Raw genomic sequence first — 25,045 nt, 5'->3', positions numbered from 1 at the left:
CAATGCACATCATTCTCACATGTATAGTTACACCATAAAATGAATAATGAAAAAGTACACCAAGTTTCAAGACATTATCTCTGCAAACAGCTAAAACATTAGAGTTACAATAAGCAAAAATCTTGAAAAAACAAGTTTTGAGAAAATTAACTTTTAAACATTTAAAGTGCCATAAAAAAAATCTATCAGCAATATCAGGAAGAAACTTTTAGTATTCAAAGTTCAACATAAGCAGTTGAAAAATAAACCATTGCCAACTATAGTTTGCACATTCTTCTGAAGTTTTACCACTTATAATCTTATAGTGGTTTAGTTTGCACAATTCCGCAGTTTACTTGCACTAAAAGTTAAACCTTTCTGATCAACTATTGACATGTGTATTTGCTATTGTCTTTTTCCCAGACTAACACAAGCTTGATATAGTACATTTAGCATATTTGAACTATAGTTTAATACAAATTTGACAAATAATGTACTAATAATATTCACATACAACTTTAGCTTATGACGACCTTCACAATTCTGCTTGAAGAGGGTGAGCTCAATAACTTGACATCATAAGTTATTTATAGTAGATGGGCACTTTGCTGCTGTATTGCTCTTAAGTTCTAGTACAAACAGCATTTATCTTGCTAATAAAAACATAAGCAGCTTTAGTGGACTTACTTAGTAGTATCGCAGCAAAACTTTGCGCAACAGTATGTAAAATGATGAGAGATTCATTGTTTGTTTTTCAAATCCATTCACCAAGTAAACATCTGAATTTTGAGAAACTAACACCACTGTCTTTATAGATAACATGGCTCTAACATTGACATTATGATGTAGGTGTATCTAAAGTGAGCTTCTTGTAAACCATGAGGTCAAATTTACATTTCACGACATTAAATTTCCTTGCGGAAAGCCCAAAGTTTTATCCACAATGCTTGCACAGTCCTAATTGTGGCATATCTTCTGGATATGTAGATGTCAGCAAGCAAATAATGTAAGGGACAGTTATATTTCTTGATTCTTGTTTGCAGTCAAAACTGATTTGGGTTCACACACAACCAGCTTTTTTTGGCATTCATTGTAGGAATTGTTGGACTGTAAAATAAAAATAAAAGAACAACTTTTATTTAATTTTAAAAAGTTAATAATATACATAACTAGAATGACTAATATTAGCAGTAACTCATCCTATTGTAACAACCTAATAATGTCATAGTCAACAAAATTGTATTTTGAAAAACTAATCATAATGAGAAGTCAATAGGGCTTATATTATTATACTGACCATAGATCAAAACACAAGGAATAAATCTAACCATAAATTTAGAAAACTGCTTATACTAAAATTTAACCAATATTTATATTTTAGTCAATACTCAGCAAACACAGATGTTAATTTCTAAATATAAAACTACTATCAACTAGAATCTAGATCTAGAGTTCTAGACTATTCTAGACTAGATCTAGAAAATTCTAGATCTAGGTCTACTACAGTACTAGATTCGTGGGTCGTTATGACTGGGTTCTACAGTTTCATTTATTTAAAAATAGTAATTGACAAGCGTGTTTAACATTGGTAAATAGTTAACTAAATTAATTCTTATAAAGGAATTAAGCTGTACTAGACAACATATTAGTAGATTTAGAAACTAATGTCAGCGCGTCAGTCAGTGAAGTCAGTGAGATATCGCTGTGTGGTGGCATGGCGACTACACTAGATCTAGATTTAGCGTCTAGTTATTAAAAAAAAATTACCTTCAAATTTCTTTCGCTGAACAAAGTACTCCTGTCATGGTATCTGTTATTTCGAGCAATAACTGCATTATTTACACGTCATGTTGAAAACAAATGGTTTGTTATTGCAAAAATTGATGTGAAGACAATCACGTAGCCATGTTTGTTTGTTGACAAAAATCCGTCGAACTCGATCACTGCGCATGCGCAGAAAGGTCATTACTAAGGTACGGCTTGAGAATACAAATCGGACCAATGAAATCGCTTGATTTGCGAAATCTTTTATTGAAATATCACATTTGCAAGTAAAATAACTGTATTCGAATGTAGAGTATCGTTTACGGCTCAAACAGACGAAAAAAATGATATATAATATACTATATTTTTCTTTATAGTTGCTTTATAAAAATCAACTCAAAATTTCAGATATTTGATTAAAAAGTTGATTTTTTAAGCAGAGGGTGGTGTCTTTAAAATTATAATTAAAATAGAAAAATGTATCGTACAAGTATACTTGAAACTGTTTTCGATTCTAGGAATATGAAATTTATTAAAACATCAATTTCCTAAAAATATTTTTTTCCAAGTTTAATTAGCATTTTTTACATGTAGAGGCCCCTTAAATAGCATTGAATTTAAATGTTAAAGGGCTAGAACTCCGGAGGACTTTTGTTAGCAGGAACTTTAAACATGGTTGCTTCCCTTACACTGTAATATGTAAGAAGTCGAGCAAAAAAATTTGCTTTTTAAATGTTATTTTTTAAAATTGTGTTTATTCTGACAATTTTAAATTTTTTTTGTAAATTTTTTTAAATATTATATGGTGAATTTTGTTGCTTTACATATACATATGGTATTTATCATTGATAATAACTGTTTTAAGTCCAAAAATGAATTAAAGATTTAAAATTTAATTTTGTTATTAAATCTTTCATATTGCTTGATATTTTCATTCACCAAACACCATCAACCATCAACCAACGGTCAACACCAACTCACCAAACACCATCAACCAACTCACCAAACACCATCAACCAACCCACCAAACACCATCAACCATCAACCAACACCAACCCACCAAACACCATCAACCATCAGCCAACACCAACTCACCAAACACCATCAACCAACCCACCAAACACCATCAACCATCAACCAACACCAACCCACCAAACACCATCAACCAACACCAACCCACCAAACACCATCAACCATCAACCAACTCACCACACACCATCAACTATCAGCCAACAGCAACTCACCACACTGGGCATTGTCCAAGACCAGCAGATCAAACGCCCCCTGGAAACCTGCCCGCACCAAACACCATCAACCAACCCACCAAACACCATCAACCATCAACCAACTCACCACACACCACCAACCATCACCCAACACCAACCCACCATCAACCACCAACCATCAACCAACTCACCACACTGGGCATTGTCCAAGACCAGCAGATCAAACGCCCCCTGGAAACCTGCCCGCACCAAAACACCATCAACCAACTCACCAAACACCATCAACCATCAACCAACACCAACCCACCAAACACCACCAACCAACAGCAACTCACCAAACACCACCAAACACCACCAACCACCACCAACCATCACCCAACACCAACCCACCAAACACCATCAACCAATCGACCAAACACCATCAACCATCAACCAACACCAACTCACCAAACACCATCAACCAACACCAACCCACCAAACACCATCAACCAACCCACCAAACACCACCAACCAACCCACCAAACACCATCAACCATCAACCATCAGCCAACAGCAACCCACCAAACACCATCAACCAACTCACCAAACACCATCAACCAACTCACCAAACACCATCAACCAACCCACCATCAACCATCAACCAACCCACCAAACACCACCAACCAACCCACCAAACACCATCAACCAACCCACCAAACACCACCAACCAACCCACCAAACACCATCAACCAACCCACCAAACACCACCAACCAACCCACCAAACACCATCAACCATCAACCATCAGCCAACAGCAACCCACCAAACACCACCAACCAACCCACCAAACACCATCAACCATCAACCATCAGCCAACAGCAACCCACCAAACACCATCAACCAACCCACCAAACACCACCAACCAACCCACCAAACACCATCAACCAACCCACCAAACACCACCAACCAACCCACCAAACACCATCAACCATCAACCATCAGCCAACAGCAACCCACCAAACACCACCAACCAACCCACCAAACACCATCAACCATCAACCATCACCCAACACCAACCCACCATCAACCACCAACCATCAACCAACTCACCACACTGGGCATTGTCCAAGACCAGCAGATCAAACGCCCCCTGGAAACCTGCCCGCGCCAAATACCATCAACCAACAGCAACTCACCAAACACCATCAACCATCAACCAACACCAACTCACCACACTGGGCATTGTCCAAGACTAGCAGATCAAACGCCCCCTGGAAACCTGCCCGCACATTTTTCACCGTGCCAGCATCCCAGACGACCGTGACACACTTGTCTGGAACTGTCGTCTGCTGACCTCCTCCAATGTCCACCACGGTCCCCACGTGACCTTCACCTCCATCAGCGTCCTCCCACCTCCAGTCTGGTCCCCTGACCACCCTCAGGCCGACCTGCATCCTCCCCTAGGTCCTGGTCTTAATCTGGAAACAACATCACACACTTAGAAACAACATCACACACTTGAAAACATCACACACTTAAAAACAACATCACCCATTTGAAAACATCACCCATTTGAAAACATCACACACTTGAAAACAACATCACACACTTGAAAGCAACATCACACACTTGAAAACATCACACACTTAAAAACAACATCACCCATTTGAAAACATCACACACTTGAAAACAACATCACACACTTGAAAGCAACATCATACACTTGAAAACAACATCACACACTTGAAAACAATATCACACACTTGAAAACAACATCACACACTTGAAAACATCACCCATTTGAAAACATCACACACTTGAAAACAACATCATACACTTGAAAACAACACTACACACGTAAAAACAACACACAGTTGAATGTTCTAAATTCCAAAATTTAGACCCATTCATAACTTCTAAAAGATGAAAATAATGTTTAAAATCACAACGATGAACTAGATCAACTGCTCTAATTTTTGTGAATTCCACCTAGATCTAGAACTGCCACCTAGATCTAAAACTGCCACCTAGATCTAGAAATGCCACTAGATCTAGAACTGCCATCTAGATCTAAAACTGCCACCTAGATTCTAGATCTAGAACTGCCACCTAGATCTAGAACTGTCACCTAGATCTAGAACTGCCACCTAGATCTAGAAATACCATCTCCATAAGCCGTAAAATGACGAGTGTAACTGTGTCAAAGTTCGTGACCTCTGACCTTAATATTTCTGGATACAATCAACACATCGTATCGATTTGTAATCTATCGATTTATCGATCAGTTCGATACGTGTTGTATCTAATCAAGCGATACACACTAGCAATATAAACAAAAGGTGTTTGTAGAAATACTACAAAAGTAGTGTATGTAGAAATACTACAAAAGTAGTGTATGAATGCTACAAAAGTAGCGTATGTAGAAATACTACAAAAGTAGTGTTTATAGTGATACTACAAAAGTAGTGTATGTCACAGTCACACAATGCCTACATTTAACCACATTCTACACGAATAAACACCGCTGTCTGATGTTGGAGGTTCCGGGTTTTTAAAAAAAAAAATGAAAACTTACCAGAAATGTTGTTGCTGTTGTTTTTATTCGTCTCTTTATTGTCTTACAGTGAACAAAAACAGCAAAAAAATAAATTGTAATTGTAATCCTTATGTTTGGTACAACCTACCTAGAAATAAATGGAAATAAATCAAACACAGGCAGCACTGTCAAAAATAGATCTAGCGACACAGCGAACCTACCAGGAAGATTTCAGCGAAGAAAGTTTTACAAGTTTCAGTTTCCCGTAAAGGCGTAATCCAGTTCACAATTACTAATCGGCTAAAAATAGAATCGGGTATATCCCATAGTTTACCGCGTACGTACTGACGTATCCTGTTGTACAACAGCTTGCTACCGGGAAAATCCAATAAATGTTAGCGACTAGATAAGTGGTTCTTAATCTCGATTAAACCTCAGGGGTTCGGAGTCAGTCTTAGGGGTTCGGTGAGTCAATCTCAGGGGTTCGAAGAAGGTCAAGACACACACCCGACTCACATGATTCACGGTCGGATTTTATCAGTGTGGACGATAGAACTATTAAGAAGGGTTCGGTGAATGGGCATATAAAACTGATGGGGTTCGGTACTCCATAAAGTTTTAGAACCACTGTATTAGATCTACTGAGTTCTCGAAACCTCCTGTTTGACAGGATGTGGCTGGGTTTTTTTTTCAAGATAATTTATTTAAAAGCTAAAGAGTTACAAAAAGCTGCTGAATACAATCAGTGTTTTTTTTTTCAGACTTTTTTCTCCGGGGGGCACTTGAAATTTTCGAGGGGGCGGTAGACTTTCTTCGGGGGGGGGGGGGGGCGGACACTGTTAAAAGTATATATTTTCATTTCGTTCGGGGGGGAAGTAGAATTTATTCGAGGGGGGGGGGGGGGGCGGGCTTTACCCGCCCCCCCCCCTCCCCCGAAGAGATGCCTGGAAGAAACTCTGAATACAATTTGACAGTCAACGACACATGTAATACACAATGGAATGGCCGAAGATTAATGTTTTGTTTGATTGACAAAAAATTACATCATTCAAATAATCAAATCGGTTTGAGGGGGAAGTTCAGTGGGTCTGAATTGTTGACAAACATTTTCGCTTTTTTTTTTAATTAAAAAAAATAATTGTGAAAATAATAATTTTGGTTACAGCTATTGAATGGGGTGTGGAGGGGGGGGGGGGGGCAGAGGCGTCGCGAGGCGGGGGCGGGGGGCGGACCGCACCAGGTGACACCATTTAGGGGTGGGGGTGACACCATGACGTAAACATTCAAACTATAGAGAAAACAATGCTACACCCAATGCTACCCATACGTCACAGTATGGAGTGCCCTTTTCTCAACTCGACGTATGACTGTTACTGGTGGGGGGGGGGGGGGGTAGTTTAAATTTCGTGACCTCATTACATTAATGGTAATGACCTCTTTCTAAAAGAGTTTCAGTTCTATAAAAAGATGTCAATAAAGTGCCCATGTACACACTTGTTCATGCAGTAGTCACGGTCAAGTTGTCTAACCTTTCGTCCGACTTATCACTACAAATTGCTGGTTCACACCCTAGGGTAGCTTTTGTCGTTGAGAAATTTAAGAACAGCATTAAAAACAGATCGTTGTTGTATATGTACTGGTGACTGCTTTAAAAAAAAATTTAAATAATTCTGAAAATTTAAAAACAACTTTTTTTGTTTATTAGAAAACGTTACATAAACATCACAAAATAAATTTTTAAAAATGTTACATTAGTAAACTATCGTCATCAACAGCATCACCCCAACTGTTGCCGAACAAATCAGCCGGTGGGCCTGGGGAACATTAAAAGACAGGGGGGTGGGGCCTTACCCCCGAGACATTCGCAAGTTATTGCGGTAGGTTGACGTAAGTTTGCGGACATGAAATTGATTTTAAAAAATCGCATAATACACCTCCGACAACTAAATTACACTCGACGTTGAAACTGGAAAACCTCGTTAGATATAAAATTATCTTGCTCGATTTAGACATTGTACTTTAATTAACCTTTAAACTTTAATTAGTTGATGTTTATAAAACATTTTGTTTACTGTACCTCAATCAGATTGTTACGTTTTTAAAGTTTTTTTTTGTTTTACAAGATATCATCTAGATCACATCTGAGATCACTAATACTAGTTCTTTGGGACCTTTGGGGACCTGAGACCTCTGGGGACCTGGGACCTTTGGGGACCGTGTTTGTTACGCCACTTCACCACACTATGACACTATAAACCCCACCCCTATCGTCTAGCCACCCGTACCATCATTAAACAACAATATCAACTAGTTATCGTTTGTCACAGATAAACCAATACAAATGTTACAAAAAATGTATGTACATAATTTGTTGTCATAAATGTCATGTGACATCCAGGAGAACGTAACAGTCAAAGTTGTAAGTCTTCAAAACATTACATATAAAAACAACAAAAACCAACAACCATTTGTTGTTTTATTTTGTACAAGCTACTCTATAGGAAATGGACAAATGGAAGCACGAGTTAAAAAAAGAGATTATGAAAAAAATTTTTGTCTTAAAACATAAGCTGCTAGTAAAAGAGATCAGTTCATACATGACGTGGGTTTGTTAGGGGATGTATGTGCGTACATGACGTCAGTTTGTTAGGGGATGTATGTGCGTACATGACGTCAGTTTGTTAGGGGATGTATGTGCGTACATGACGTCAGTTTGTTAGGGGATGTATGTTCGTACATGCAGCTGTATAGGTGTTCCACAAACAGGACATGACGTCAGAGCCTCGCTGCACGGACCGCAGCAGACGATATGCCCGCAGGGGACGAAAGCGGTGTTGGCCTCGCTCATCTGACAAACGCTGCAGCTGCTCTTCTTGTGTTGACCCTGCGTGACCTCAACCTTGACCTCACCGCTGGCTGCCGGCGTGACGTCATCACACGCGGCCACGGCCTGCGTGACGTCATCGACAGACGTGAAGGCCAGTCCTGTGAAGGCCAGACGTTCCTCCACCACCCGCCTCACCCTCTCCGTGGACAGCCCAAGCTTCATGGCCTCCTGCACGGCAGGGCTGTCGACGGCTGTCTGCAGGTCAGCCTCACTGTACTTGACCTGCATAAAGGTGAGGACATTATAAGATCAGCGTCGCTCTACTACACCTGCACAAACATGAGGACATTATAAGATCAACGTCGCTCTACTTGACCTGCACAAAGGTGAGGACATTATAAGATCAGCGTCGCTCTATTTCACCTACACAAACATGAGGACATTATAATATCAGCGTCGCTCTACTTGACCTGCACAAACATGAGGACATTATAAGATCAGCGTCGCTCTACTTCACCTACACAAACGTGAGGACATTATAAGATCAGCGTCGCTCTACTTGACCTGCACAAAGGTGAGGACATTATAAGATCAGCGTCGCTCTACTTCACCTACACAAACATGAGGACATTATAATATCAGCGTCACTCTACTTCACCTGCACAAACATGAGGACATTATAAGATCAGCGTTGCTCTACTCCACCTGCACAAAGGTGAGGACATTATAAGATCAGCGTCACTCTACTTCACCTGTACAAACATGAGGACATTATAATATCAGCGTCACTCTACTTCACCTGTACAAACATGAGGACATTATAAGATCAGCGTAGCTCTACTTTTGTCCAGGATTTTCTAGATTTTGGCCAAATTTAGTCCAGCTTTTGCTAGATTTTGGCCAAATTTAGTCCAGCTTTTGCCAAATTTAGTCCAGCTTTTGCTAGATTTTGGCCAAATTTAGTCCAGCTTTTGCTAGATTTTGGCCAAATTTAGTCCAGCTTTTGCTAGATTTTGGCCAAATTTAGTCCAGCTTTTGCTAGATTTTGGCCAAATTTAGTCCAGCTTTTGCTAGATTTTGGCCAAATTTAGTCCAGCTTTTGCTAGATTTTGGCCAAATTTCGACCAGATCTACACACAAAAAACAACTTGACCTTGACTAGGATCTCTGGACTGAAGTTCTGTGTGTGACCGCTGGCTGGAAACTCCACCTCCACGTCGCCATCTTCTAGAACCTTCCGGACGATTCCAACTTTGTTCAGGCACTGTGGGAATATGGTGACGTAATGTGTGGGAATGTGTGGGAATGTGGTGACGTAATGTGTGGCATACATGTGGCAAAACGCAAAAATACCACAACGTAACACAATAATACGACGCCATTCCACGATAATATCAAAATTCCACACTAATAAGACACCATACCACGGTAATACCACACCATACCACAGTAATACCACCCACACCACAGTGATACCACACCATACAACAGACCTCACTCAAAACGACTAGCTTCAGTCTTGTGAAAGTTGCGAAAACACAACTGGACACCATCATTGTACCCTCACCTTTGTCCCGTTCGTGATTTATAAAAGAATTAATTCACGTGTCCTGGGACCATTTTTCCAATACATGTTGGGTACTTACTTTAGCTGCGTCTTCGATCCACTTGAACCGTTGTTTCTGTGTCCTGATTAAAGTCTTAAGGTCGGCCCTACAGAAAGTTTTGTCCCCGGGCTTCAGATAAGGCTCGTCAACTTTACCTGGGGGTGAAGTTTGAGTTTTGAGATGGGTTATTTATGTGATCACACCAAGTGAGAACACACACCCTTTGTACGAATGAACACCCCATGTGAGAATACACACTCCATGTAAGAATTATCACACCGTGTGGGAATACACACTCCATGTAAGAATTATCACACCGTGTGGGAATACACACCCCATTCATCAGACACGTGACACATTGACCTACCTAGAACGTGCAGGTGATTCCTGTAGTAAACCCCACCGGTTGCCGGCGTGACACACTTCAAATCTTGCCGGCCTCTGTGTCCGACACGGCAGATGCTGTCATAGCCGGACTTCCACTGAACTTTGACCCCGCTCCTGTAGGACCCAGCGGCGTAGTTTCTCACCTGCACTACCTCCCCCTCCTCACCCTCCCCTGTAACGAGATGGGGTAGGGGTGAGTGGTTGTTAACATTGTTAACGAGATGTTTACACATTTTTCTCGGCGAATTCACGAGGTAAAATCTGAGATGCTATAAATAGACACTCACCATTTAGGTGTAAAATCTGAGATGCTATAAATAGACACTCACCATTGAGGTCGTGCTATAAATAGACACTCACCATTGAGGTGTAAAATCTGAGATGCTATAAATAGACACTCACCATTGAGGTCGTGCTATAGACACTCACCATTGAGGTCGTGCTATAAATAGACTCACCATTGAGGTCGTGCTATTAATAGACACTCACCATTGAGGTGTAAAATCTGAGATGCTATAAATAGACACTCACCATTGAGGTCGTGCTATAAATAGACACTCACCATTGAGGTCGTGCTATAAATAGACACCATTGAGGTCGTGCTATAAATAGACACTCACCATTGAGGTCGTGCTATAAATAGACACCATTGAGGTCGTGCTATAAATAGACACTCACCATTGAGGTCGTGCTATAAATAGACACTCACGATTGAGGTCGTGCTATAAATAGACACTCACCATTGAGGTCGTGCTATAAATAGAAACTCACCATTGAGGTCGTGCTATAAATAGACTCACCATTGAGTTCGTGCTATTAATAGACACTCACCATTGAGGTGTAAAATCTGAGATGCTATAAATAGACACTCACCATTGAGGTCGTGCTATAAATAGACTCACCATTGAGTTCGTGCTATAAATAGACTCACCATTGAGGTCGTGCTATAAATAGACACTCACCATTGAGTTCGTGCTATAAATAGACTCACCATTGAGTTCGTGCTATAAATAGACTCACCATTGAGGTCGTCCCATTTCCAGTCGACTCCCCGGGTCACGTGAGCTCCCAGAAAAATTCCTTTGGCCTCGACCTTCGTCTCCTGGCTCAGGGCGCGGGCTGGCACCAGGACCCTACACGCACACACACACACACATGCACATACACACAAACACACACACAAACACACAATCACACACACAAACACACAAACACACAATCACACACAAACAGGGAGAGAGAAAATGGTATGGACCGTTTAGCTGAATAAAATTTACTTCTCATGGCCCGTCTAGCTTACAAATGTCAACCTGTCATGGCCCGTCTAGCCGTATAAAAACGTACCTGGCCATAGATGGCCCGTCTAGCCGTATAAAAACGTACCTAGCGTTAGATGGCCCGTCTATTCTGACAAAGGCGTGGCCCAAGTCGTGTTGGCCACCCATGTAGCACTGAGTACAAAGATCGTAGTCCATGCACTCAGTGCATCTCCATCTGATGCCAAGAATGTTTTTGCCAGTTTTACATTCGTCACAGTTAAAACTGTGTCGGACACCTGGGATAAAACGTGGATAAGTTCAAACTATGTCTGACACATGGAAATGTAAAAACTGTCTGACACATGGAAATGTAAAAACTGTGTCTGACACCTTAGATAAAAACATGGGGAAAAAATGTGTCTTGACACCTGAGCTGATTGTTAAAAAAAAATTAAAGTTTAATAATGTCTTAGTTGTGTGATTGTAAAAATAAAAATAAAACTACGAAGCTAGTGTAGATGATGTTTTATTTTTACCAAATGATGTTTTATCTTTACCTGATGACGTTCTATCTTTACCTGATTATGTTTTAACTTTACTTTATGTTGTTTTATCTTATGGTGTTTCATCCTTACCTGCTGATGCTTTATCTTTACCTGATGTTGTTTTATCTTTACCTGATGTTGTTTTATCTTTACCTGATGTTGTTTTATCTTTACCTGATGTTGTTTTATCTTTACCTGATGGTGTTTTATCTTTACCTGATGGTGTTTTATCTTTACCTGATGGTGTTTTATCTTTACCTGATGGTGTTTTATCTTTAACTGATGGTGTTCTATCCTTACCTGATGGTGTTTTATCTTTACCTGATGGTGTTTTATCTTTACCTGATGGTGTTTTATCTTTACCTGATGGTGTTTTATTTTTACCTGATGGTGTTTTATCTTTACCTGATGGTGTTTTATCTTTACCTGATGGTGTTTTATCTTTACCTGCAGGTGTTTTATCTTTACCTGATGGTGTTCTATCCTTACCTGATGGTGTTTTATCTTTACCTGATGGTGTTTTATCTTTACCTGATGGTGTTTTATCTTTACCTGCAGGTGTTTTATCTTTACCTGATGGTGTTCTATCCTTACCTGATGGTGTTTTATCTTTACCTGATGGTGTTTTATCTTTACCTGATGTTGTTTTATCTTTACCTGCAGGTGCCGTGTCCAAGACACGGAGATCGTAACTTCCGCTGGCGCCGACACGACAGCTGGTCATTATCCCATTATCCCAGACCACGCGCACGGCTCTGACTGGTATACCAAACAATCCCACCTCCATCTCCTGGACGGTACCCACGTGACCTTCACCTCCGTCAAATGTGTCGTCCACAAGGTCGGGGCCCCTCACGACCCTGTACCCGATGCAGGTTTTGGCGGGAGTTTGGTTGTCGTCTGTTGGCCGCTCGTGTTGTACCTACAATGGGAAATATTTGTGCGGGGGTGGTGGGGTGGGGAGGGGGGGGGGGGTAAATAAGTGAGGCGACGGATAAACGTGACTTCAAAGGTCTGGGGCTTTAAATAACAGGGCTACATGTATGCAGTGCCGGCGCCAGGTTATTTAACGCCCTAGGCAAAACTTATTAAAACGCCCCCTTTCACACAAATTAATTACTAAAACATATGTATAAGAAAACAATTAACTGGAAGCGACATATTGATTTATTAACAATTGCATACACGTTATAAGTAGACATGAAAATCAAATTTTACTTGCCTCTTTCGTCACAAAAGTTTGTACTAATTCCTTCAATTACAGTCTACGGGTCTACTCTGTACTTTACGACAATGCCCCCCCCCCTTTTTGCCCTTCCTTTCCCCCCCCCCCCCCCCCCCCCCGCTCTCCCGGGAGAAAAAAAAGTCTGTAAAAAAAATCTGTAAAAAAGGATAGTTCTCGTAGTGTTGGACTCTCTGTAGTCCTCCCAAGGTGAGTTCCAGAACGGAACTTACCTGTTTTAAGCTTGACTGTCTTTAGTTATATTTGTAAAATGTCTGTATTGTGTGATTATGTAACGATTTTTTTTTGAAAAATAAAAGGTTATTAATGTTATAGATTTTAGCCTACAATTGTTATATATGAATCCTTTAGGAGAGGGCAAAAAAAAAATATGAAAAAGACACATAATTAATTAGATTATTAATTTGCGAGTAAGACGGTTTTAGACGCATTTGTTGCATTCATGCTGTATGTCTACTAATATTAAGTATTGCAATCTACAACAGCTACAGATGTGTTTGTTTTTCAACTAGATAATGCTAAAAAACGTACCAAACTATTTAGTTTAAATCTTCTGTTCTATATAATTATTACAATAGCAAATAATATCTTAAAGTTGTATTTATAAGTAAGCGGTCAACCTAAGGTGCAGGAATTTGAAATTAATGTAAAGTTAAGCAACGAATTATCTCCCATTTGGAAGTTCAAAAACCAAAATTTTGTTCAAGGGAAATAACTTTCACAATAGTAGCTAAATTAACCTAGTGTAACTAAGATATTCTTGAAAAAACAGAGTAAAACTATTTAAATTGCATTACGTGATAATAAGAATCAATATTTTATATTATTTATATAAGCGTGTCAAAAGAATATATTCTGCTAATCGACTAGTTAACTGTAGCTTTTTTTGAAAGTCTAAACACGCTAGCATTATTTTAACATACTTCTAGTCAGTTTTGATGACATGCAACTAAGTGTAGGGATGTTAACTTGAAATAAAGACAAATTTTGGATCCCCGAAATAAAGGGACGCCTTTCAAGAAATTCAAATACGGTTAACTGTTTAAGACGTTGCTATAATTATCGATTATGTGTAAAAACAAATATTATTTGGAAAAACAAAATTTACGGTTACTTACAAATTCCAGCCTATTTAATATTATATATTAATACTTTAATAGTGATAATTAAGATTCCTAAAAAAAAAAAAAACTAAAGATTTCAGCTAGAAAACGCCTAACTTTCTTTGTTGTGTGATCAAATAAAAAATACGACACTTTAACACCTCGATACTTTATACCTACGAAACCATTATCAGCAGCCTTCCACCGTTACTCCCAAATCTAAACGATTCATCAAAACTTACCAAACAAGTACAATATTTTTAACATCCCGTCATTACAAAACACTATACACCAGAACAGATTTCTAATTCAAAGTAAAAGAAAACGAGACTTACAAGCCCTATTTAAAACCCAAAATCGCACGTGTTTTGGAACGCCCCGTCATGCGCTGGAGCGATCACTAAATCAACATTAAATACAGATACAGTTTGAAATGTTCGAAATTTAAATTACGAACATATTTAATCGTTTTCTACATCAATTATGTGACACCAAAATAAAAAGGCAAAATGACTAGTAAAAAGCGCCCCGTCCTTACTAAATTTAGGAGGTGGGGTTTCATTTTCAACATCGCGAATAAATGTAGGCCTGTATAGACCTAATTTTGGGGTGGGGGCGCAAAATTGTTAGTTCGTCCTAGGCGCCGAAATAGATCGCTACTCCTTTGTATATTACCATCTATAGTTTATAAAAGATAATCAAAGTTATAAATCATTAGGTACTTTTTGATAATAGCGATTAAACCTTTTTGCGCCCCCCTAGGGATGGCGCCCAAGGCGACCGCCTAGTTCGCCTTTTAGGTAGCGCCGGCCTACATGTATGAGGGGCGACATATATATGGGGTTACATATATATGTGGTTACAGATATATGGGGTTACAGATATATAGGGCTACAGCCTCACCCAACAGACTTTACCTCACCCAACACGACAGACTTTACCTCACCCAACAGACTTTACCTCACCCAACATGGCAGACTTTACCTCACACAACAGATTTTACCTCACCCAACAGACTTAACCTCACCCAACACGACAGACTTTACCTCACCCAACAGACTTTACCTCACCCAACAGACTTTACCTCACCCAACAGACTTTACCTCACCCAACAGACTTTACCTCACCCAACACGACAGACTTTACCTCACCCAACAGACTTTACCTCACCCAACACGGCAGACTTTACCTCACTCAACACGACAGACTTTACCTCACCCAACAGACTTTACCTCACCCAACAGACTTTACCTCACCCAACAGACTTTACCTCACCCAACAGACTTTACCTCACCCAACACGGCAGACTTTACCTCACCCAACACGACAGACTTTACCTCACCCAACAGACTTTACCTCACCCAACAGACTTTACCTCACCCAACACGACAGACTTTACCTCACCCAACACGACAGACTTTACCTCACCCAACAGACTTTACCTCACTCAACACGACAGATTTTACCTCACCCAACAGACTTTACCTCACCCAACAGACTTTACCTCACCCAACAGACTTTACCTCACCCAACACGACAGACTTTACCTCACCCAACACGACAGACTTTACCTCACCCACCACGACAGACTTTACCTCACCCAACAGACTTTACCTCAACCACCACGACAGTCTTTACCTCACCCAACACGACAGACTTTACCTCACCCAACAGACTTTACCGCACCCAACACGGCAGACTTTACCTCACTTAACACGACAGACTTTACCTCACCCAACAGACTTTACCTCACCCAACAGACTTTACCTCACCCAACAGACTTTACCTCACCCAACAGACTTTACCTCACCCAACAGACTTAACCTCACTCAACACGACAGACTTTACCTCACCCAACACACTTTACCTCACCCAACAGACTTTACCTCACCCAACAGACTTTACCTCACCCAACACGACAGACTTTACCTCACCCAACAGACTTTACCTCACCCAACACGACAGACTTTACCTCACCCAACAGACTTTACCTCACCCAACAGACTTTACCTCACTCAACACGACAGATTTTACCTCACCCAACAGACTTTACCTCACCCAACAGATTTTACCTCACCCAACAGACTTTACCTCACTCAACACGGCAGACTTTACCTCACCCAACAGACTTTACCTCACCCAACACGGCAGACTTTACCTCACCCAACAGACTTTACCTCATCCAACAGACTTTACCTCACCCAACACGGCAGACTTTACCTCACCCAACACGGCAGACTTTACCTCACCCAACACGACAGACTTTACCTCACCCAACTTTACCTCACCCAACAGACTTTACCTCACCCAACACGACAGACTTTACCTCACCCTACAGACTTTACCTCACCCAACAGACTATACCTCACCCAACACGACAGACTTTACCTCACCAAACATGGCAGACTTTACCTCACCCAACACGGCAGACTTTACCTCACCCAACAGACTTTACCTCACCCAACAGACTTTACCTCACCCAACACGGCAGACTTTACCTCACCCAACACGGCAGACTTTACCTCACCCAACAGACTTTACCTCACCCAACAGACTTTACCTCACCCAACACGGCAGACTTTACCTCACCCATCACGGCAGACTTTACCTCACCCAACACGGCAGACTTTACCTCACCCAACACGACAGACTTTACCTCACCCAACAGACTTTACCTCACCCAACACGGCAGACTTTACCTCACCCAACAGACTATACCTCACCCAACATGACAGACTTTACCTCACCCAACATGGCAGACTTTACCTGTAGCGGCATGAATAGACCAGGGGGAGGTAACAACAGGTTCATCAAGGCCGCTCGTTCTAGGCTGCGGTGTAGGTCATCTCCCATCTCAATGTCGGGCACTCCGGCAGGTGGCACCACAGACGGGGCATCAGACTGACCTAAACATACAACACCATTAGGGGTACGACAGGTGGGGCATCAGACTGACCTAAACATACAACACCATTAGGGGTACCACAGGTGGGGCATCAGACTGACCTAAACACACAACACCATTAGGGGTACCACAGGTGGGGCATCAGACTGACCTAAACACACAACACCATTAGGGGCACCACAGGTGGGGCATCAGACTGACCTAAACACACAACACTATTAGAGGGCAGCACAGATGGGGCATCAGACTGACCTAAACGTACAACAACATTAGAGGGCAGCACATATGCGGCTGTGCTAAACAAACAACATTGTGGTACAGTCTCAGTACACGAATGGTGCGACAGTGGACACTGTGAGACTGGTCCACAGGGAGATGTACTGGTGTACTTTACAGGGAGATAACTACACTACAGGGAGATAACTACACTACAGGGAGATAACTGGTGAACAATACATGGAGATCACTGGTAAATAATACAGGGGGATAACTACAATACAGTGAGGTAACTGGTGTACATTACAGGGAGATAACTACACTACAGGGAGATAACTGGTGAACAATACATGGAGATCACTGGTAAATAATACAGGGGGATAACTACAATACAGGGAGATAACTGGTGTACATAAAGGGGGGATAACTGATGAACAGTAGAGGGAGATAGCTGGTGTACAATAGAGAGAGATAATTACAATACAGTGAAATAACTACGATACAGGGAGATAACTACTATACACAAACCTAAGACCAGGAGATGATTCTTGTAGTAGAATCCACCACTGGCATCTTTCAGACATTTCAGGTGAACTTTGCCCCCTCGACCCACCTGGTGTGCGGTCCTCTGCCCTGTGGTCCAGGTAACCATGGCAACAGATCTGCCATGGGTCAGCTCTGTCACGGTGCCTTCATCTCCCACCCCCACTGGAACATCAAGAATTACAGAATCTGTACAGACGGTTGTACATGCCTTGCTAAACCAGTACAACTGGTTTTCATGTACAGCTACATTTTGTTGTCCATTTCCAGCTGAAGTGAATGTGATCTAACAACTACATTGTGTACTTCACTTTAATGCTAAACATCAACACAGAACTCGCACGAAGTGACGTTACAAAACCTACACAACTTTCAATAGTTGTACTAAGATGACCCCAGATAACATGAGCCTAATTAACAAGATGAACGCTAAAATTGTAATCAACGACTTACCCTCTGACGGCAGCGGTGACACCCAGTCCCTCCCCCTCCCCACGGTAGCGCCCACAAAAATGCCCAGCGCCTGCCTCCTCATCACGTGACTCTCACTTCTCTCAGGGACGGCAACACTGCAATCACATGACCTTCAACTTTAGCACGTGATGTATACTATGACATAACATGATGTACACTAACATATGACATAACATGATGTACACTAACATATGACATACACAGATGTACACTGACATATGACATAACCTGATGTACACTAACATATGACATAACATGATGTACACTAACATATGACATAACATGATGTACACTAACATATGACATAACATGATGTACACTGACATATGACATAACATAATGTGTACAGTCATTTGACCATACCACGTGACCTTTGACCTTCCTGTGTAAAATCTGACCTACCCTTCACTGGCCGGGGTGTCTAGTCGACAAAACTCATGGTCAAGGTCGTGTCTATCTGCCATGTAACAGGGCGTGCACAGGTTCACATCCGGGCACTCGCTGCACCGCCATCTTATGCCCTCTATGCCCAGCTGCAGGCACTCACTGCACATCACATCGGGATGTCTCACACCTGAGACAACATCAGTGATGTTACGGTTATGTGGTTAAATAAACCATGCGACAACATCAATGATGTTACTGTTGTGTCGTTAAATGAACCATGAGACAACATCAATGATGTTATGGTTGTGTGGTTAAATAAACGATGAAAGAACATCAATGATGTTACAGTTGTGTTGTTAAATAAACCATGAGACAACATCAATGATGTTACGGTTGTGTTGTTAAATAAACCATGAGACAACATCAATGTTACAGTTGTGTTGTTAAATAAACCATGAGACAACATCAATGATGTTACGGTTGTGTGGTTAAATAAACCATGAGACAACATCAATGATGTTACGGTTGTGTGGTTAAATAAACCATGAGACAACATCAATGATGTTACGGTTGTGTGGTTAAATAAACCATGAGACATCAATGACTGAAAGGCAGAAAGGTCAGATATGATTAAATGAAATTAAAAATTTGAAATTTGAATCGCTTGTGCTAATAGGAATACAAAAACTCACCAAACACCATCAACCAACTCACCAAACACCATCAACCAACCCACCAAACACCATCAACCAACCCACCAAACACCATCAACCAACACCAACTCACCAAACACCATCAACCAACCCACCAAACACCATCAACCAACGGCCAACACCAACTCACCAAACACCATCAACTAACTCACCAAACACCATCAACCAACCCACCAAACACCATCAACCAACCCACCAAACACCATCAACCAACTCACCAAACACCATCAACCAACCCACCAAACACCATCAACCAACCCACCAAACACCATCAACCAACCCACCAAACACTATCAACCAACACCAACCCACCAAACACTATCAACCAACACCAACTCACCAAACACCATCAACCAACCCACCAAACACCATCAACCAACACCAACTCACCAAACACCATCAACCAACCCACCAAACACCATCAACCAACTCACCAAACACCATCAACCAACCCACCAAACACCATCAACCAACCCACCAAACACCATCAACCAACCCACCAAACACCATCAACCAACTCACCAAACACCATCAACCAACCCACCAAACACCATCAACCAACCCACCAAACACCATCAACCAACTCACCAAACACCATCAACCAACCCACCAAACACCATCAACCAACCCACCAAACACCATCAACCAACTCACCAAACACCATCAACAAACCCACCAAACACCATCAACCAACCCACCAAACACCATCAACCAACCCACCAAACACCATCAACCAACCCACCAAACACCATCAACCAACCCACCAAACACCATCAACCAACCCAGCAAACACCATCAACCAACCCACCAAACACCATCAACCAACCCACCAAACACCATCAACCAACCCACCAAACACCATCAACCAACTCACCAACTCACCAAACACCATCTCACCAAACACCATCAACCATCAACCAACCCACCAAACACCATCAACCAACAACCAACACCAACCCACCAAACACCATCAACCAACTCACCATCAACCACCAACCATCAACCAACCCACCAAACACCATCAACCAACCCACCAAACACCATCAACCAACCCACCAAACACCATCAACCAACCCACCAAACACCATCAACCAACCCACCAAACACCATCAACCAACCCACCAAACACCATCAACCAACCCACCAAACACCATCAACCAACCCACCAAACACCATCAACCAACCCACCAAACACCATCAACCAACAGCAACTCACCACACTGGGCATTGTCCAAGACCAGCAGATCAAACGCCCCCTGGAAACCTGCCCGCACATTTTTCACCGTCCCAGCATCCCAGACGACCGTGACACACTTGTCTGGAACTGTCGTCTGCTGACCTCCTCCAATGTCCACCACGGTCCCCACGTGACCTTCACCTCCATCAGCGTCCTCCCACCTCCAGTCTGGTCCTCTGACCACCCTCAGGCCGACCTGCATCCTCCCCTAGGTCCTAGGTTTAAATAAAAACATAAAAAATTTAAAACCATAATTTTTTACTTTCTCGTAGGCTATATACGAAGTATAGAGAAAGTATTGTAATCGTGCAAAAAAAAAATCGAGATTTTTACAAATCTCGACGTTTTACACCTCACTGATACGGAAAAACATAATTTTGCAATCTTGTCCGTATGTCTGTGTGTCTGTCTGTGTGTCTGTGTGTCTGTGTGTCTGTCCGTGTGTAAACACGATAACTTGAGTACCGTTACAGCTAGGTTGATGAAATTTCATATATGTATTTTATCAAAATCGTAGATCCGTATCAACTTTTGAGCGATTTCCGATAACCGGAAGTGGTACTTTTCCTACTTTGAATTTTTCAAAAGCCTATAACTTGAGTACTATTTCAGATAGATAAATGAAATTTCACATGTAAGTAAAAGATCTAATTCTCTACCTTCTGTTAAATTTTGAGTAATTTCCGTTGACCGGAAGTAGTAATTTACGCTATTTCCGATTTCTCAAAAAACTAATGTAAATTTTAAAAGTACTAATAATATTGCGCACTATTATGCGCTTTTTTATAAGGCGTTCACTTGGTGTGCAATTAATTTGTCTACGAGATTTTATTCTATTTTTAAAACTTTAAGTATTTAAAATGGATTAAAAATCATGTCTATAGCCCGAGTTCCCATCCCCTGTTATTTTATATAAGAATATTCGAGAAAGTTTAGGGGAGATCACTCCCGGTTTATTTTAAATTGAAGTTATTGAAAGCTTTTATTAAAAATGCCAACTTCTGAGTGGGTTTTATAATTAGCTGTAAATCATCGTATTACAGCAACACTGTCTAAAGATATTTTCCCCGTGATATTCTTCGTTTTGATGTTCTCGTCTTGGTTTGTTATAAATAAATATCCACCCAGTTGTTCTGTCCATCCATATTTGCTAACCCACACACTTGAATGGGCGTCTGATATATTCCCAAGAAGCTGGCGGAATTTGCCTTTCCTGATTGTTTGGTATATAGATGCAACAACATGGCAAACAAATTTACGAATTGAGTCCTCAAACCCCACAATTCCAATAATAATTAGAAGGCTTGGATCATACTCCAAATTTTAAAACCATAATTATCAATTTTTAAACAAATTTAAATGAACGATTAAAACTATAATGATATTGAGTTGATTTATTTTATTCCATTTCTAGCTTTACTTAACTGAGTGACGCATTATTTTTGCAGCTTTTAGACGACTCTATTAAAATATTTTTTTAAAGAATTAAAGGAATTACAGTAAATAAATTATTTTGGTGAATTTCCCCTTTTAATATAAACAAATAGTTTAACTTCCGGGCAATAATATTAAGTGAGATCTGTATGTGCCATCCACTCAGACGTTTTATATCAAGGGTTCCCTCCCTTTCTATAACTACAAACACATCGCAAACCCAGGACGTAAATATGTTACAGGACATTTGTAGGTTAGATTAGAATAGGCTAGAATAGACTAGAACGTAGGGGAGAAGTGTATGTGTGAGTTGAGTTAACCCCGGGGTGTTTAGGTATTGTTATCCCAAGGTCGAGTCGGGTATAAAAGCAGAAGTGAACGATTGTTAGGGGCCATTTCGGTAAACACCAGCGTATAGGGCAGTACCGTGTAATGTGTGAACACGAGAACAAATAAAATACTAACATCGTCCTGCACCGTGTTTTGTATTGAATAAAAGCTGGTCTCGACAAAAGACAACACAAAAACTGATTGGATGAAATGTTGAGCACATACCTGGGTTGTAGACAACAGCTAGACGTCTGTACGTCCTGTGACAAAAACAGACGCCTGTACGTCCTGTGACAACAGCTAGACGTCTGTACGTCCTGTGACAACAGCTAGACGTCTGTACGTCCTGTTACAAACACAAACTCTGGGTTATGAGTCAACAACTAGAGAACGTCTGTTACGTCCTGTACCGAACACCAAGTCATAAAACACAGCGTACCGATAAAATCACTAAAAGTTATTTTAATATTTAAACCCCGAGATTTTACCTTTAAATTTTATTCTCCTGCTTACGTAACACGCCAAAATCTCCAGAAGTCCAACCGTCAAACATTCAATACTTTCTAGACTTTTCTATCCTGTGGAGTGAGTTACTAAACTTGTAGCCTATTCAACTTTCCACGAAGTATCGGGAAAACCCATAATTATTTTTTTTAAAAGACGAAATGTTAATTTCACGTTTCAATGAAATGGCTTATATCGCTTACGTGGGTTGTATATTTCATTGTTAGGTTAAATCAATCTTGTTACTATCTATTTCAGGTGTGACGATATATATATATATATATATATATATATATATATATATATATATATATATATATATATATATATGCAAATATGCGTGCGTGTGTGTTTCGTGTGTGTGTGTGTGTGTGTGTGTGTGTCTATGGGTCTATACACGTTAAAGTTAAGAAATAAATCAAATATTAAAACCTTTAAAATAACAATCTTTCAAACTCAACTGATTACTAAATTCAATACAAACATGGGTAGATAACTAGATGAAATACTGGCCCATGACGGTGAACAGTTGGTCATGGGTGGCTGGTTTCATGTCTGGGACTAGTCAGACCCCCACCACTTGACTTACTTGACTTAGTCCTCTTTGCTCCTTATGGAGCATAGGGCCTCCACCATTTCCTTCCATTTCTTCCTATCCTCGGCTATTAATTTTGACATCTCCCAAGACATCCCTATTGGCTTCAGTTCTTCAAGAAGACTCCGCCTCCAGGTCTGTCTTGGGCGCCCTCTCTTCCGCTTTCCCTGGGGGTTCCACTCAAGCGCTTGGCGTGTAACATTTGTGTGAGCCTTTCGCAGTGTGTGACCCACCCAGCGCCACTTCCTCCTTCTTATTTGCACACATATAGGCTCCTGCCTAGCTTTCCTCCATAGTTCCAAGTTCGGCACTTTGTCCTGCCATCTCAGTTTCAGTATCTGTCTAAGGCATCTATTCATGAAGGTCTGTATCTTTGCTGTGCTTGCCTTGGAGACTCTCCATGTCTCTGCTCCATACAGCAGAACTGCCTTGACATTAGAGTTAAATATCCTAATTTTTGTGGTAATGGAGATGGCCGAACTTTTCCATATGGGTCGCAGGACTGTGAAAGCGCAGCGGGCTTTATTAACTCTAGCGCGTATGTCCTCCTCTGTGCCTCCCGTTTTGCTGATCTTGCTGCCAAGGTAGACAAACTCTTGCACATCATTTACCTGTCTTCCGTCTATTGACACTGGAGCCTCCTGTTTATTGTTAATTCTCATCATTTCCGTCTTTTCTTTGTTGATCTTCAGACCTACGCGCTGCGAGATGGCTCCCAATGCATCAACTTTTTCTTGCATGTCCTGTAGCCTGTGCGAGAGTAAGGCAAGAACCCCCACCACTAAGAAGGTGAAAAAAAAAAATCAAGTCAATTTCAAATTTGAATTTTGCCACCAACCCAAAGATGACATTGAGAAGTGCATCAACTGGCCCTTTAAATGTCACCTTCGAATGACATACATGTCACAACATGAAATACACTTGGTAGAGGCATCGGTTAAACAACAGCATCCCATAAACTCTGGGCCCATAAGGACATTGTGTTCTATGTCAGGTCGAACTGTGGTTATCTAATGTATGGCCAGGGGTCCTAAAGTTTGGGCGTGTTTACAAGCTTTCACTTTGTTCACAATGTTCGTTTGTTTGTAGGTTTGTGGAAAATCTTGTTACTCATTTTTGGACATTTTCTAATGCACTTTCCAAATATGTTCTTCTTCGCTGTCAATGCAAGGATATCTATTTTGTTTTCTAATTAGACATTAGGTTGTCATTAAAATATAATTAAATAATTACTATGAGTCGACCCGCGGCGT

At 40.9% G+C, this 25,045-nt stretch overlaps 2 protein-coding genes across 4 annotated transcripts in view; both read right to left on the bottom strand.

The window, feature by feature from the left end:
* Positions 1-5,762, bottom strand: part of LOC131957201 (uncharacterized) — a 14,138-nt gene extending 8,376 nt beyond the window's left edge. Inside the window, exons 1-3 of one of the 3 annotated variants that reach the window (XM_059321932.1) lie at positions 5,705-5,762; positions 4,227-4,425; positions 2,988-3,035 (exon numbers count right to left, since the gene is read on the bottom strand). In XM_059321932.1, the coding sequence (XP_059177915.1) occupies positions 2,988-3,035; positions 4,227-4,401 (223 nt within the window). In that variant the 5' untranslated portion in view covers positions 4,402-4,425; positions 5,705-5,762. Of the gene's footprint in view, positions 1-2,987; positions 3,036-4,178; positions 4,426-5,631 lie in introns of all 3 variants that reach the window. The other 2 variants (XM_059321930.1, XM_059321931.1) reach the window with 2 other exon arrangements.
* Positions 5,763-7,371: 1,609 nt separating this feature from the next.
* LOC131957199 (E3 ubiquitin-protein ligase mind-bomb) lies at positions 7,372-23,313 on the bottom strand. The gene is made up of 14 exons (XM_059321929.1): positions 23,182-23,313; positions 22,919-23,039; positions 20,909-21,144; positions 18,995-19,166; positions 18,572-18,687; positions 18,104-18,283; positions 17,221-17,360; positions 12,766-13,030; positions 11,688-11,859; positions 11,325-11,437; positions 10,285-10,476; positions 9,957-10,072; positions 9,464-9,574; positions 7,372-8,592 (listed from the first exon to the last, which is right to left on the bottom strand). Exons 3-14 carry the CDS (start codon positions 21,129-21,131, stop codon positions 8,200-8,202), a joined length of 2,193 nt encoding a protein of 730 aa, XP_059177912.1. The 5' UTR covers positions 21,132-21,144; positions 22,919-23,039; positions 23,182-23,313; the 3' UTR covers positions 7,372-8,199.
* Between the last annotated feature and the right edge of the window lie 1,732 nt (positions 23,314-25,045).

This window comes from Physella acuta, unplaced genomic scaffold, assembly GCF_028476545.2.
Source record: "Physella acuta isolate Inbredline_101_S28 unplaced genomic scaffold, ASM2847654v3 ptg001221l, whole genome shotgun sequence".
Taxonomy (NCBI): Eukaryota; Metazoa; Mollusca; class Gastropoda; family Physidae; genus Physella; species Physella acuta.
Note: the sequence above shows the minus strand (reverse complement) of the source record. Positions and strands in the feature narration are given on the sequence as shown.

Excerpts from the sequence above, each read along its gene's own strand:
- LOC131957199 (XM_059321929.1), bottom strand. The coding sequence starts at position 21,131 with ATGCAGGTCGGCCTGAGGGTGGTCAGAGGACCAGACTGGAGGTGGGAG. Across the intron at positions 11,860-12,765 it reads CTTGGACACGGCACCTGCAG|GTGTCCGACACAGTTTTAAC; the intron begins GTAAAGATAAAA and ends GTTTTATCCCAG. Across the intron at positions 11,438-11,687 it reads GACGGGCCATCTAACGCTAG|GGTCCTGGTGCCAGCCCGCG; the intron begins GTACGTTTTTAT and ends GTGTGCGTGTAG.